The 15,641-nt window shown below is 42.5% G+C and overlaps 1 protein-coding gene across 1 annotated transcript in view; it reads right to left on the bottom strand.

Annotated features, from left to right (window-relative positions):
* Positions 1-5,606: 5,606 nt before the first annotated feature.
* Positions 5,607-15,641, bottom strand: part of tmtc2b (transmembrane O-mannosyltransferase targeting cadherins 2b) — a 102,547-nt gene continuing 92,512 nt past the window's right edge. Inside the window, exons 11-12 of the mRNA XM_037108227.1 lie at positions 15,005-15,068; positions 5,607-7,318 (exon numbers count right to left, since the gene is read on the bottom strand). Coding sequence (XP_036964122.1) covers positions 7,139-7,318; positions 15,005-15,068 — 244 coding nt within the window. The 3' untranslated portion in view covers positions 5,607-7,138. The remainder of the gene's footprint in view (positions 7,319-15,004; positions 15,069-15,641) is intronic.

Here is a 15,641-nt window from a genome sequence, read left to right as displayed (position 1 = left end):
TGGCACTGGAACCTCGGACCTCGGTTCTGGGAATCACACGCATCAGCAACTTCAGCTTCAAACTTTTCAGAGGACATTTTCCAAACGCATATTACACTATGTACACTTGTCAGGAAGCTGGTGTGAAGGCTAAAAACCAAATATAGCGTGCGGCAGCGTTGAGGGGAAGATTTATGGCGCAGATGACAGGAGAACCACCCAATGTGTTCATTTCCTGCTGTGTGCCAGAACACACACACACACACACACACACACACACACACACACACACACACACACACACACACACACACACACACACACACACACACACACACACACACTAATTTCAATGATAATATCAAAACTTATTCCACTGAATACATGTTCATGCCATTTGATGAATGTGTTCTCATTTTAGCGGACCGCACTTGTGAGACTGAGGGTTTGGATTGTGATAAGCTTTTATTATGACTCTTTAATAGTTGGTTTTAGAATATATGCATTATATAAAAAGCGTTTCCCAACCTATGTGAGGAGAATATTCAGTGCATGTGTTTCCATATCTCTCTGCAGTAGGATCTCATGTGAAGAACAGGAGATGTCACGTTGCACTTCTGGTAACACCCTGTCCATCACTGGTCGTAAGCCCTTTTAGCACATGCGCTGCTACCTGGAAATCATCCATGTATCATAAGAAGGAGCTGTATGTGTGACTAGAAATGTGTGAGCATTTGGCCTAGACTCTACCCTGCCATCTCCAGCTAGCACGAAGTCAGTCTGGGTTTATGTGTGAACAGAGCAGGTCATTTTCTGGATAATTCACAGTGAGCAGTGGATGTGTTGAGGACATTGCATAGGAGCTTTGGGATCTTTTCTGCTTGCCTGTGTATTGCTCCCCACTCTTTTGGTGATATAGCTGATTCTTCATGCTAAGTTGAGCAGCATGGTCTTAAGTAGTCATATTATTACTATCTTCTTTGTTTTGGCTGGCTGGTGAGTGGGGCTTGACAATTAACCCAGTGGCCGAGATGTGATAAAGGCTTCTAAACAGCGATTGGTGTGGATTTCGGTGCTGAACCACTGTGAACAACCGCAAAAGACTTGACACCAGAGCAACTGTTGTCTTTGGCTGTGAAGGCAGAGAAAGTGAAATAGTTTTTGGACCAACCTCTAATAATAATAATAGTAGAAAAACTGTATTGGTATTGCCTGGGCTAGCCGCTCATATACTGCCCACAAGCCTGTTCTTACTTCTACATGTTTCTAAAGGAAGGGAAGGCCCTCGACACCAATCATACGCTTAACAATCTATAGACATGTATTATTGATGTGAAGGGAAAAACAGTCCTCCTCCTTCATGCTTTACACAGATTTTGCCCTCCAAACATAGTATTTTTAGTAGGTGAGAGAGCGTCTGATTTGGACGGTCTCCTGTTGTCTCTAGTCTCAGGGCTGACTTGTGAAAATGGTTTTAGTCACAGTCACCACTTTGGAAGCAGCTGCCCAGCACTTGGTTACTAGACAAATCTGCCTCTGATTCATCCTCTCAGCAATCAGTATTCATGGTACTTCAGTCTGGTCCAAAAGTGTAATCACAGGCCAACAGTTCTATGCTTTTTGGACACTAACTTAATTAGCTGAATTTCCCACCCTGTCCTGAGCTCAGGGTGTGGAGATTTCCTGAATAAAACTGTCAAGCGAAATGCTTTAAGCACATTAAAATTACCTCACATTACGTCTTATTTTGATAGTGGTGTGAACGGCTGACCCAAAACTGTCTCAGTGTGTTCCATTTTAAACAATAACTCCAAAGTAGAGCACGGCTTACAAATCTATTAAGGTGTATTTACCTGCAACATACTGAGATATTTGACTCAGGAACCCCCTGCGTTGTGAACTGCGCCGCGCTTTAATGAGCACTTAGTGTTTAAAAGTCATAGCTTTTGTTACGCCGGGCTACAGTAGCAGATATTGCACAGTAACATCACACCAAAGAAAGACAATTTCCTTTCTGGACATCAAAACACTTTGATAATATGAAGCAGAGCTTCATCTTAATGCTTCTTCTGTCAAGTAATAACAATGGATACTGGGTCCAGAGGAGAAGACTTGTCAGCGTCACGCACAGCCGTCCACTCCAAAGAAGCAGGCCGGCTGCTGCGAGCGCCCGGCTCAGGCACTTTAGATCAAAGTGCTGATAGTTCATCAGCACATACCACAACATATTTGCTTGATATCAGCTGGCAGATTTGCTAGATCACAGCCTCATAAGATAAATTCCTTTCTCCCAGCTTGAACTCCTCTGGATGATATAAAGCAATGAAGTTTTGAAGAGTGAAAGAGACTTTGGATTTCCTTGGGTGCAGGGTATCCAGGGTTTATCTAATGCCATGAGAGAATTGTGAACATTTTGACTTAAGAACAGGAAATCAAGTGTTTTCTCCAGAAGTAGAGAGCATTTTATTTCAATTTACTTTACAAATCCCACAATCTTCTCCCATGTCATTTTTTTTCAAAGAAATATACAGACTTAAAACAGTATTAATCAGGCTGTGATGCCATTTAATATCAATTTGTAATTCTTCAGATGATTTACAGGCTTTCTGTTTCACATAATGACAGAGTGTCAATGGGAAAGGATCCTCGCCTTGGATTATCATTACTGCTCTCATTCAAGCCATGCAGTACTAATAACAACCGGCAAAATGACATGCTTGCATAAACACTCCGAAGGCAAATGAGGACACGAGAGCCCAGAAACATCACTGTTTGTTTAAAGGTCACTGACACTGAGATCCAAATAAACTAATAAGCTCAACGCGTATCTGCTCAGTTCATTTTAGGAGAGCTTGCATGAGTGTTATGGCTGTAATAGCATATTATAGCTAGATTAGTGCAGATAATTTGAACAATATGTGGTGATGCTGCATTACCCAATCTTGGTCCATTTACTACATTTAAAAAAATCCTCTAGAACGGGGCGAAGACAAAACTGCCCCAAGTTTTCAGTGTTGCAGTTCTGCTCCACTCATGTTTGATGCATTGTCTTAAAAGTGAAGTCAACCTCTGTTAACATTCTCTCCATGAATTTATGGCCTCAGTCGCTAGTTTCAAGTCTTCTTCAATAAATCATGACGCTCATTTTGTAAATTATGGTCCCATTTGAAGTAAAACGGATGACAAAGTGGATTATGCTTCAGGGTGGGACTACCTTGTGGCTGACAAGATGCGACCACGACATGTCCTCTAGCTCTCAGTCAGATCCAAGCAGAGTGTCCTCCCCGACGCCACACCAAATGACCAAACGTCCAAACGCCAGATCTAGTCCACACACCTATGGGTGCCGTCATGGAGTGTTGGACCTGAATGTTGTGAGGTGTTTAAGGCCCTGCTCAGCTAAAGTGGTGATTTGAGCTGAAAGCTAATGTCAGCACGCTAAATCCTCACAGTGGAAAATAATGTTTACCACTTTCAACATATCAGTTTAGTGTGTTAGCTAACATTACACAGACTGAGACTGAGTAACGTCCTTAGTCTTGCAGCTATTTGGTCCCAAACCAGAGTAGTGGATGGCCTGAAGTTTTGACACGTTGATGGAACTACATAACCAAACTGATTACTGACGGGGACATGAATGTGTTTTTTTTTTTTTTGTTTTTTTTTTTTTTTACAAATTCTATGATAATCTATCCAATCGTTGAGAGACATTTCACTCTAAACTGCAAAAGTGAGCCTTCCGGTGCTTGAGGAAAAATCATTAGGGTATACGATATTGGACAACGGATGTCTGCACGAATTTGTGCCAATTGATCTGAGATCTTGAGCTATTTTACAGATTAAGTTAAACTTTCATCTTCTGGTAGGACTAGAGGAGAGGTCAGGGAATCATCCAAGTTATTATGATTCACGCTCTGGGGACCAAAAACCTCTGAACAAAATTGGAACTCCTCTGGCGGTTGCTGAGATACTTCACAACATTACCATCCGTTGAGGGTCGGTGCTTGCATTTCTAGGATTGTGTAAGACAGGGCAGCATCGACTGAGAAACTGCCTGCACAAATTCTTACTTAAAATAGCCAGTGCTCTGCTACTGCTGAAACTGCCATACGCAGCAATGTCTGATTTCCAAGACAGTGGTATGCCTAAGAGTCTTATGGGGAAAATAACCCAAATGCCTCCCGAGGCCTGCAGCCAAAAAAATCGAAAGCACGTTTGTGGCGTGATTCCACGGCCCAGCAAACCAGCAAGCCTCACTATTGCATTATTTGTCAAGATAAGTGAGGCACACCTGTGTTGTGAGAGGAAGATTCAAACTGGACCGGACAGTGCAGGAAGCCTACCCGCATTCCAGTCCAATAAGGAAAAGCCGGGCACCATGGTGAGCGACGATCATGGGAGCAGAGCTTCCATGTGGACATGTGAGAAACATCACAAGGCAGACTGCCTCGCTCACAGGGAAGGGCCTTTTGCCTGTCAGCGGGGTCTGAATTGTGGGGGCGGACTGTATTCGAAGCACACTGGCCATATGTAGACGCTGCGCTGCCCCTTCCATATGGAAATGTTTTACATGTCCCCTTTGTTGTTCAGACTTCAAAGCGGGAGGAGATCCATTTGAGTTGATTTTATGACACATTTTAGCAAATTTGCAGGGGGGAATTTTAAATGCCTTGTAAAACCTGTTCCACAGCGTGCAAGACCACCCCATTAAGCCCGCCATCCCACGTGAATATCAAGGAAATCTGACTCAGAACTGTACTTGCACTTGCTGCTGAGTGGGGAGGAAATGGCAGCGAGTGGTAAAATCCATAAATGAATCTGCGCAGGACGCGACACAAAAGCAGAAACACCATAAATTTATTGTGGAAAAGAAAGCAACATCGGGAAGAAAAAAGTCTATCCTGGCACATTGTTCATCTTTTTTTTTATATTACAAAAAGGAGAGAAAGGCTACAAATCTCGATAATTTATACAAATACAACAGCTTTCAAAAAATAAATCTTTAATTTAGTAAACGCTCTGTGAACACGATTCTGCAACAACCCACCGCTTGAGATCCCTGAGCAGAGACACAGAGTGAAACGCTTGGTTTTTTTTGTTTTGTTTTTTTTTGTTTGATTTTCTTTTACATCTTCACTCAAGCAGTAACGATTATCAGTGTTCGTTCATAAACACTTTATATACACACACACGGGAGAAATGATAACCGCTGCTTGACTGTGAGGGGTGTGTGAGGGGTGTGTGGGGGCGGGGAATGAAATGTGAGTGTTTTTCAGTGAGCGCGTCACGAGTGTCGATGCAACACGTGACCGATATATTCAAAGTCTTTTACCTCTGTTGTGGGCGTTGCTCTGTGTTATATCTGTAAAGGGGCCACCCGGCTGCGTTAGGACATCACGTCTGCTCACTGCCTTCGTTTAACATGTAAAACAAACACAGTGCCAGCTGGTTCCGTTTGCTCGGCTAACACAAAGCAATAACTTTACAATGTATAAACTCAGGACACATATAGCTCAGGAGGTTTTTTGTGGCCAATAACAACCAAATGATGACAAACACTGTACATATTCTTACTCTGAGGTGGGGGGTGGGGGTGGGGGGGGGGGGGGGGGGGTGGGGGTGGGGGGGATGGTGCTGTTTCACTCACTGTATGCTGACGACAACAAGCAAACAAATAGACAAGTAGATGTTAATTACACAGAATATATACAAAATGAGACCTTAAAATTGAGTTTTGACAATATTGGAAATACTTCATGTGAGGAACCAAACTCAAGCCCAGAATCTGAGCTTCCACTTTAAGTCTGGCTGCTTTTATTATTTTTTTTTGCTGTATGACTTTTTTTTCTGTATACTGTACACAACGTAGGTATATATTAGGATTCATTTATACAAACACAATGAAATTAGTTCTATTCCAATAAAAACAATAGGCATTAAAACATTTTCCCTCAGACGTGCTGTGTCTGTGCATTGCTCTGTGAAAAAAAAGGTGTGCATCGGCATAGCTTTTGTATTTGGTTATAGAAGAGCTTTCGTCTGTTTTGACTCTGCGCGCTTGCTGGTGGAGACGTACAAACGCGCGGGGAGAAGCTGTCACCAGATCCGCCGTACCTGCCCGTGTGTGCCGTCTGTGACTTCCACGGGAAGATAGATTAATATTTCCATGTGTAGCTTCTCGCTGCATCTTTGCCAGCGCCGAACAAGAAGCAGAAGTGCCACCTGCATGCTACTTTACACTGCCGAAGAAGATTCACACCTTCTATTCTAAGGCATCTCTATGTGAAAGGAGGCCCATTTCCTTTGCTTTTGAGGTCTCTTGCCAATACTGTGTTTGGCAAAATCCAGCCTTCAGAGAGCTTTCGAGAGGCTACTGTTGTGCTGCGACGGCTGCCAGATTAAATTCCCTTTTTTACAAGTTTTTCACCAATTATCAGGACATCTGCTGTTTGCAATGATGGCGCTAATTTTCGTGTCTTCATTATTAAGTATGTGTAATCTCATTAGCAAGACAAAGTGACCCATTGAGGATGTGCACGGAGAATTAAGTGATTCAGACTTGATTACATCAGTGATCCTTGATGGTATTGAATTCTTCATATTGCCTTAATTTCTTCATTATCTGATCAAACCAAGAATTTGATTAAATGACGATGGAAAATCCCCTCAGTGCAGCACTCTGAGATTATTTTCTTTCTTTTCATATTTTATCTCACACCGCTCAAGGAGAAATGTCGCCGCTTTGAACTACAACAGCATGTTTATTAAACCCTAATTCATCACAAATGTTGAAGGATGTACCTAACTCACTTCAAGTTCAAGTGCTCTAGTTATAGAAGAGAGAAAAAAAAAGAAGACCAAATAAAGCGTGGTTCCTGTGAGAGCACTAAGTTTCAAGAAAGTTCTAAAGAGTCCAAATACCAATGTAGCGCCTGCCAAACTGTGAGCAATGCTTTAGAGGAAAGCTGCTGGCCTGAGGTGTATGCAGAGCTCAGGAGTTATTAGGAGGGGCACAGTCACAGCCTCTCTGAGCAAACATCCTCCCTGAGTCTCTCTTCCATCTCTCCTGGATGACAAGAGTGAACGTGGACCTCGTAGGCCACCCTCTCCCCCAGGTCTGGTGTGCAGATGGCAGGTAGGCGGGCGGGCAGGGCTGAGCTCAGGGGCTCGTGGTCCTCAGGCCCTGTTTCTCCATGATGTTCCACAGCTTGCGCAGGTTGGACTGGGTGATGGTGTCATCCGGTTTCAGATGAAGTGCTCGGAGGTAATTGGCTTCGGCTTCTTGCAGCTTCCCGTTGAGGTGGAGGATCGCCCCCAGGTTCATCAAGGCTGCAGGATACTGAAACCCAAAAAAAAAAAAAATAGAGTATATCTCAATCAGTTCAGGATCGGATCAGATTCATACACTTCGGAGGGGGCTTAAAGTGGTCGGTCCAAGAATAGCAACACACGACATCACCCCGTTGTCGAGAAGCAATGAGTAGCAGCAAGAGAGCCATTCAGCTGCTGACACAAGAGTGAGCTGACATACAGTACACACAGTAACAGTTGTTTACTCATCACCAAATGTTTGTTTACGCTAAGGATTGCTTTTGATAAAAAATGTACAACTTCAGAGGCCATGTGTGGATATTTGGTGAGATGAATAATGCAAATGAACACTGGGGGAATACATAATTTAGCAAGGAATGGAATGTGACCAGAAATGTTTTATATGTCGGCCACATCCGAACTTTGAACAGATTTAGGTCTTATTTCTGTAAATTCTAGTATAAAACAAAGGAAAATGTCAGACTGAATGAACACATAAAGGAAAAAAACAATTATTTTGACACCGTAAAAGAGCATCTGGTCATCTTGCGAGGCTTCAAAGCAGACCCCAACACGCTATCGGTTTCTGCTTTTCAGATTACCCAGACTGTGTTTGGTGTTTGGTTACCATGCTGCTTTTTCCGTGTCCCTGTGTCTTGTCATGTCAGAGGGAGCAAACACCACTTTGAAGTGGGTCTGCATGAATGAACTGTATAATCCTCCTGGTGCCGAGGGGCAAAATCATCATCAGTGTGACAGGAGGGGGTGAGTCACGATGAGGACGTAAGTACAGAAAAGTGTCCGGGATGCAATCACAGCGAGACCATGACGTATCGAGGCCAGTGGAGGGACCACATCTGATCTCCATTTGAGTTTAAAGTGTGGAAAAGATGTCTAATCCTGTAGTGAAGCTACTGTTTTACTGCTTCAGACCATTGTAATTTATGTAATTGAATCTCCAAGGAAACAAGGAATGTTGAAATAAAACAGTCTCAGAGAAAATGGCCAATCTTGCGCTTTAACTGCACTGTTTATGACCTGTTGTCCCGTAATTAACACTTGATTCACTGTGATCATCCAGAATGAGACATGATTATGGCATTTACTGATGTGTTGAACAATAAGTCTTCGTTTTTTTTTCTTCTCATGACCTATTGAAAGGTGCACCATGCAGTTTTGGGGAAGAAATTTCTATTGGAAGAAGCAGATGGTTGATTGAACTGTCTTCGTCTTCGTTTATATTTTTGGGCCCCTGCAACCTCTCTATCTTTCAAAAGTGTTCTGGGGACTTCCTCTGGGAACAGCTTGTTTATTCAGTTATGTAAAAAATAAATATTTCTGTGTGTGTGTATTAACAAAACTATGTAGTTTAGAAAACTTCATAGTGTCCCTTTTAATAATAACTAATCAAGGTAAGAGCAACACTCTTTTAATAACAGAATACAGTTTTTTTCATAAATGTTACAGAAAACTGTGGATTATTAGGAGAAATGTGTGAAAAAATGCAAACCATTTACAGCAACAGCAGCGCTACAGAAAGATAGTGAGTGCCTCCTAAAAATAAAAAACTGCTTACAAAAGGATTTAAAAAGCCCTCTTCATGCACTACATAGTTTATAAAAAAAGTTTTTGATCCAATTTGGTCAATGGTTTTACCTGAAATACGCATTCAGTGATCACCATATACACTATGAAATGTAAATTATGTTTTTGAACAAAAGAGCAAGTGACCACAGATGACTTTTTGAACCTAAACATTTGCCGTATATCTATTAGAGTGAGTGTGAAGTTCATACTTTGCATTTTCACGGTTTAGTTATCCATGCGCTGAGAGTGTTTACCAAGTGCAACCGCTCCCCCGATGGTTCAGCCATTTATCTTGCTTTGTCCACGCTCTCGGTTGTGTGAACTGCCCTCCTTCCCCTCGGCAGTTCCACCCTCGTCTACCACACTCACAAAACTCTCAAAACATCTCGCTGTTTTTCCAGTGTCAAGGTTGGATGAGTGATACCCCATGCATGAGAATTTCAATGGGAACAATATGTCCGATTGTGCAGCTTTTCTCATAGGCAGAATAAAATTGATGAATAAATCAAAGAGACTCTGGAACAATCCTGATGTCCCTTAGAGTGGAGCCAGTTTTCCCTCAACACATATAAAGCTTGCAACAGCAGCCCTGGGCCAAAGTAAAGGCTGGCATGACCATCACTTCTACTGCTGCTAACCGAACCCCAGAAAGGGCAGCATTAATGTTACTCGAAACCAACGCACCGGACTCCCTGCATATTGTGCAATTAGATTAATCCCCAAGCAAAATAACATTTTCTCTCTGTCTTTCAATTATTGCTCACAGGAGCAGCCAGAGTTTTTGACTTTAATGGTCGGGGTAATTCTGAGGCTGTTGGCGCAGTAAATTACCTTCAGTTTGACCCGCCGTTTTAAGGTCGAACCACAAAATAACGCTGGGGGATCAATTTGCAAGTTAGGGATTTTTACAACTCAGAATAATGCAAGCCAAAATCTAACTGTTTATACATATGGACATAGTTGGAAGTGACAGTGAAGGGGCCCACGTGTAAATTATGCATCAACAACATGTAGGTGACAAGTAGGTGTGTATTGGCAAATAAGCGTTAATGCTATTAGTGCCGTTGGTGATGATCCAGGGTTAGTGAATTGCTAATATCCCTTAGCCTCAGTCGAAGGCATTAAGTTTCATTTCAGGAGAGTGTGTGTAAAACTATTTGACAGAAAAAACCCAATCTCTACAATCAACTACTTATTGCATAGCTTGCCATCAATTCTATAATCTGAACAGTTTAATTAGTATTTTTGTAGTAGTGTCTAAAGTCCTAAAAAGCTGCAAGCATCCCCAACAATCACCACGAATGCAAAGTGGCTTGTGTGTTGCCTGAGAGACAAAATACAGGGCAAAAAACATCTTTCTAACCTTAACCCCAAAACCAACCCCAAACCTAAACTAAAAAAAACAATAATACATTTACATTATATTTTCAAAACCTAAAGAAAATCAAAAATCTGCAATTTTCCTTCAAGGTGACACTGTGCTTCAACTGGCCACCTGTCACCATGACTTCAGGGGAAACACCGATATGTCAGTACGTCAGAAGGTGAGGAAGCGGCGAACATGACTAAATATAATGTAAATAAAACTTAAATATATTACTTTGTCATTGGCAATGATGATTGTTTAACAATGAAGACAACAACTCCCACAATCCTGCAATACTTCACAACAGTCTGTCATTTTGATTGCGAGAACCCTAGTGGCAGAAATGACACATTGTGCAATTAATCAAACTGAAACTGTGAAAATGAGGGGGAAAAAGAATTGATTTTGAAAAACAAATGGAAACATCCCCCCATCCAAAGTGGAAATTAAGCCCTCAGTCTGTTCCTACGATGCCATCCAGTTGATAATGTTACATGACTCACATTAAATGGAGTCTTTGCAGTCACTAAATGAACAAAGACATTGGTCAACTAATACCCTGCTTGCCACGGGGAGAAACAGCTACTGTGCATCTGATCGTGTGTGTGGATTTGAGCACTGGCAAATGTACACAGGAATGTTTCAGTGACAATAAAAGCTTCTCGTATCATTCTCTTTTGCCTGTGGCAATACAGTGCATTTGTGCTCTCACATAACAGAATGGATGGAAATGTCTCTGTGAGAGATGACACAGGTCGCTGAATGGGCTAATGGAGAGCAAGCTTTTAAAAAGATTCAAAATCATCCGCTCAGGAAAGAGTAGGTTTAAAATGGATGAGAGCTTGGTGAAGATCAACCAGAATTCTGAAATGGGATTTGGGGATATACATTGAAAACCTTTGGTGAATCATAGTTGAGACTGATCTTGAGAAAGAAACTGACCTGAAAGCCCAAACCCCACGCTACTGAAAGCCTTCTGAAATCCAGCTCAGGCTCCTGGGTAGAATATCAACCAACTCCTGGTTTTCCTCTCAGTGCGTTGCAGCAGAGATTTGAAAGATCGCTTTCTTTTCCTCTTTGCAAAACTTATCAATTCCTGAGTTTAGTTTCCTTCCTCCATTCTCCCCTGCAGGTTCCCACCTTCTTCTCACTCAAGCATTCTCCCCCTACTTCATTCAGCTAAGACTCTTGATTTACACCCCTACTCCGGCATTCATCCTCACCCTGCAACACTTGCAACACTCTGCAAAATGTTCCCTTGTCAAGAGCTTTCATTTTTTCCTCATTTCCTGCAGCTCTGTAACCTCTCTGCCTCCCTACCCTTCCCAAAATTGGCATGTAGCAGCAGAGGCAAGGCCAGATGTGGAGCATATTAGCCCGGACCATAAAGCAACATATGCTATAAAGACTGAGCGTTAAAAGTGAAGCTAGGTTGGGGAGTGACCTGACCATAACGATTTCAGATTGGCATTTAGGTAAAGTCTATCGACGTGGAATGGAAAACTTTGAAAGGACAGATGTCAAAGGGTGCAGAGATCGACCAAAGCAAACCACGCATCCGACAGGATTTAGCTCATCTAGATAGGGGAACTGTCGGACTAAGGGGCTAAATCCTTTGAATGGAAGGAATTGTCCTCTCTCACTCGGAGCGAGCAAACACATGTGCTTAATATAAAACACCAGGGCCTTTGGAGAGTGAAGAGTCAAGCCGCCGTAAAGCATGAAATGACAAATGAAGACGGACAGGGTACATGGCTTAAGTCAAGTTGCATCGGGAAGAACAAAGGATAATGGTAAGGAAGATGGATGAAGATGCTGAATTACAATTGCGCCTCAGCTGTAAGCAATACAAATGGCAAAAGGCACCCAAGCAAAAGTGACCAAGTAGGGGCAAAAGACTGCCTCTGCATTTGGATGTGGACATCAAATGCATGTTTGTACAATTACAAATACCAAGAAGCAAGAAGCTGTAAGACACACAAGCATGTTTTTAATGAAATACATATCCATCAGTGGGTGGCAAAGCTGTGGTCTACTCAATGGTCAACCCTGTCTCCCCACAATAACTCCCACAGGGCCCAAAGGCCTGAAGTTGGGAGAACTGTGGTTTTCAGTTCTCTCACATTCATGATTCACATTCACACCAACCACCACAATGCAGCTGTTCATTTAACTGAAAGTTGCTCATCCAGTTGCGCGTCCTGTTTTGCCTCTTCGTTGCGTGGTCCACTTCACATGTGTATTTGTGTCTCATGGTGTCTCTCAGTATTCAAGACTTTGTTACAGACAAAAAGCATTTTAAGTTCTCTGGTAAAGTGTTACAAAAGTGAAATGGCTTGTCAACATTAACCAGTCCTTTTTGGTTGCAAGGGACATTTTTGTAAGCAAAGCCCCCTCACCTTATCATATCTCGGCCATATTCTCTTAGAGGTGAAAAAACTGGTTTCTGAAGAATGACAGTTGATTGTTAAGTTTCCCTGCCTGGTCGTCAAACACAGGCTGACCACCAACCGAAAGGGTCAGTAATTGATGACCTGGGAATAGGATTCAGCAATCAACTACAAGATTGCTCATTTAGACATGTATCCTGCGACTATATCACCACAGACTGGAGAAGTATATGCTACCTCTCACCCAGTGCATACTGAGTAAGGTCCAGGACCCGTGACCCTCAAGAGTCCAATTTGTAAGACAGTTGATTGTTGAGTCTCAGTCCCAACTGGTCAAATACTGAAGTTTTGTGTCTCCCAATGTCAAATACTGACCCATCAGGCTGGTGGCGTCCGACAAAGCTTCAGTATTTAAATGAGCTGGGGATGAGATGGAACGATCAACGATCTTACAAATTGGACTTTTAAGGGACGCACAGTTATAGGAAATGATTGGAGCCATCAGAACCAACCAATATCTTATGTTGTTGAAAGAAATATATAAATCCTCCTGGAAAAACACACTTGTTTGGGCTCTTGGTCTGGTCAAGTCCCAACAACTCTAGCATGCTTTATACTACTCAACACAATGTGAGAGTCAGCCTCCAGCTCTTCTCTCGAACCTGCTATTCTGAGGGCATTTTTACATGTAATTTACACCGTCCACACCAACTGCACAGCTGACTTGTGAGGTAACACCCTGCACCACCAGGTCCCGTTCACAATGACTTCACAGCCCCTGAGTCCGTATGTGTGAACAGTTCATTAGACCTCAGGGTTGGCAGTGGATAATATTAACTTATCACGCTGCTGTTTATTAAAAAAAAGCTTAGAGTCCATATGCTAGTAGTCCTGCCTGCTCCTTGTGCTTTATCTAATAGCTCACTGATGTTGCCAGCAGGGGATTAAGCGAGCGGTGATCTGCTTGTGAAACAGTACCTACTTGTAAAATGAAGTGTCCCTTCAAGATTTCCAATCTTTTCTTTAAGATAATCCTTTCCTGATCTCAAGAGGAGAAATTCAACTTTGGAAATTCTTTAGCTCAAAAGGTTTTGCAACCTTCTATAAACAGATAAAAACATAAGCAGTGATTGGATGAGAGCATTCTCACTGCACAGAGGGAGAATGAATAGAATCATTCTCGCAGCTCACCTTAAACTCTACTGTTCTCTTACATTATTTGTGCGTTTGAATTGAAGTGGCCCTTTAACCCTTTATCAGTATTCATTTACGGCATTTACATTAACAAACGCGACCAGATATCTCCATTATGCTGTCTCCAGCGGAGGGGATTTCTCTTGCATAACTGTGGCAATCCTGGTATTAACACGATGTCATTTATCTGATGGAGATAGAAAGGGCTTTTTGTTCAAAACAGCACGCCATCAATTAAGTCATCAACTAAAAAGATAACTGCTCCATTAGTAACCCGTGTTCCTACCCTGCCAGTCTGCAAAGATATTAGAGCAGCGGTACAGCTCAAAGAGATCAAAACATAAGTATTGGTTGGATGGAAGTGAAAGCGTTCTCACTGCACAGAGAGAGAATTCATGGAAACATTCCCACAACTCACCTTAAACTCTACGGTTCTCTTACATTATTTTTGCATGCGTTTGAATTGAAGTAATTCGACCATTATTTTTCTTACATCTGTGTTTGATTAGATGTTGAAAATAAACAATTCTCTGGCAAAAGTTGAACTCTCCATCGGCACTGAGAACAACAAAGGGGATAGCAGCTCAATTTCATGGTTTCTGTAGAAATCTTATATTTTATCCTTTTGTTCGACCCAGGCTGTTATTTGTCTTTTTGTTTGTCACTGTTTGTATAGATTATGCTGGGGTTTCTGCATGCAGAACCAAACTTTAACGTCTCCATGACAGTGTCAAGAAATATTTTGATCATTAATCCTGAGCCGATTTCTTCTAATCAAGACACAGGAACAAACAGGGGGACCGCATGCCAAACATATTTCGCTCCCTCTGCGGACCTCGCTTTAAACAACATGACCCCTCCTGTCAAAGCTCTCAGACTGGAACCCATCCATTTTCAAGATGTCAGAGTCCCCTGACCGAGTGTTATTATCATTATTCTTTTCAATCTACTTACCCTGGCCCGGCCTTTGAAGTTGGTGATGGATGCTTTGCAAACAGAGCTCTGAGCTTAGTAAAAACCTAGCCCTCGTGTTTCTGACATCTACTGACAATGAAGGCCCTTGTGACAAGGTGGACTGGGCAGTAATCATGCTGGAAAGCCACCCAGACTGTGATTGCACAGTGTCAATCATGCTACAACGAAATGGGGATGATTAGCTAGTTGAGGCTGTACTCACATTAGGTCTCAGGCTGGCTGCTTGTCCGTAATACTTCTCGGCTGCCTCATTCAGGCTGGCTTGTCTGCAAAGGGAAAACAGGGAGAGAGAGGCAATCATTACTCATCTTTATTGCTCCTGGCTTGGGAGGAGGCCTTGAACCCGGCTTGTTTACTGGCACTCAGGGGTCACTGAGAAAATAACAGGAGGGAACAGCGTGAGGGATGAGAGAAGCCGATCCAATCGCCTTTAGGTTCCTTGTCCGATAGCATCTTTACACTCGATAACATCTGTGCTGAGCAATGCACAGCAAGCACTTTCTGCTCTAATTGAACCTTGAGGTCAGGACATTTGGCTTATTGGGTACTTGCAGAGAACTCATCAACACACCAAAGCTGATCAGGAGCATTCTCCATACATTTCTGTGTACAGCCTGTGGTTTCATATACTGGATAGGGGCTGGGAGACTGATTAAATGAGTTTGTGTTTCCACACCGTTTGCATTTCATCATACTATCATAACAACCCAGACAGCAGAGTAGATGGCAAAAAACACTGTATATGCCACACTGCGGCAAAGAGGATTTTAGGGGCAGATGGCTTGTCGGCATGACTCCCTGGAACCAGAAACGCTTTATTCCTGAGGACCAAAAAAAAA

Source organism: Acanthopagrus latus, chromosome 8 (assembly GCF_904848185.1).
Source record: "Acanthopagrus latus isolate v.2019 chromosome 8, fAcaLat1.1, whole genome shotgun sequence".
Lineage (NCBI taxonomy): Eukaryota > Metazoa > Chordata > Actinopteri > Spariformes > Sparidae > Acanthopagrus > Acanthopagrus latus.
This window is presented reverse-complemented; position numbering and strand designations above follow the sequence as displayed.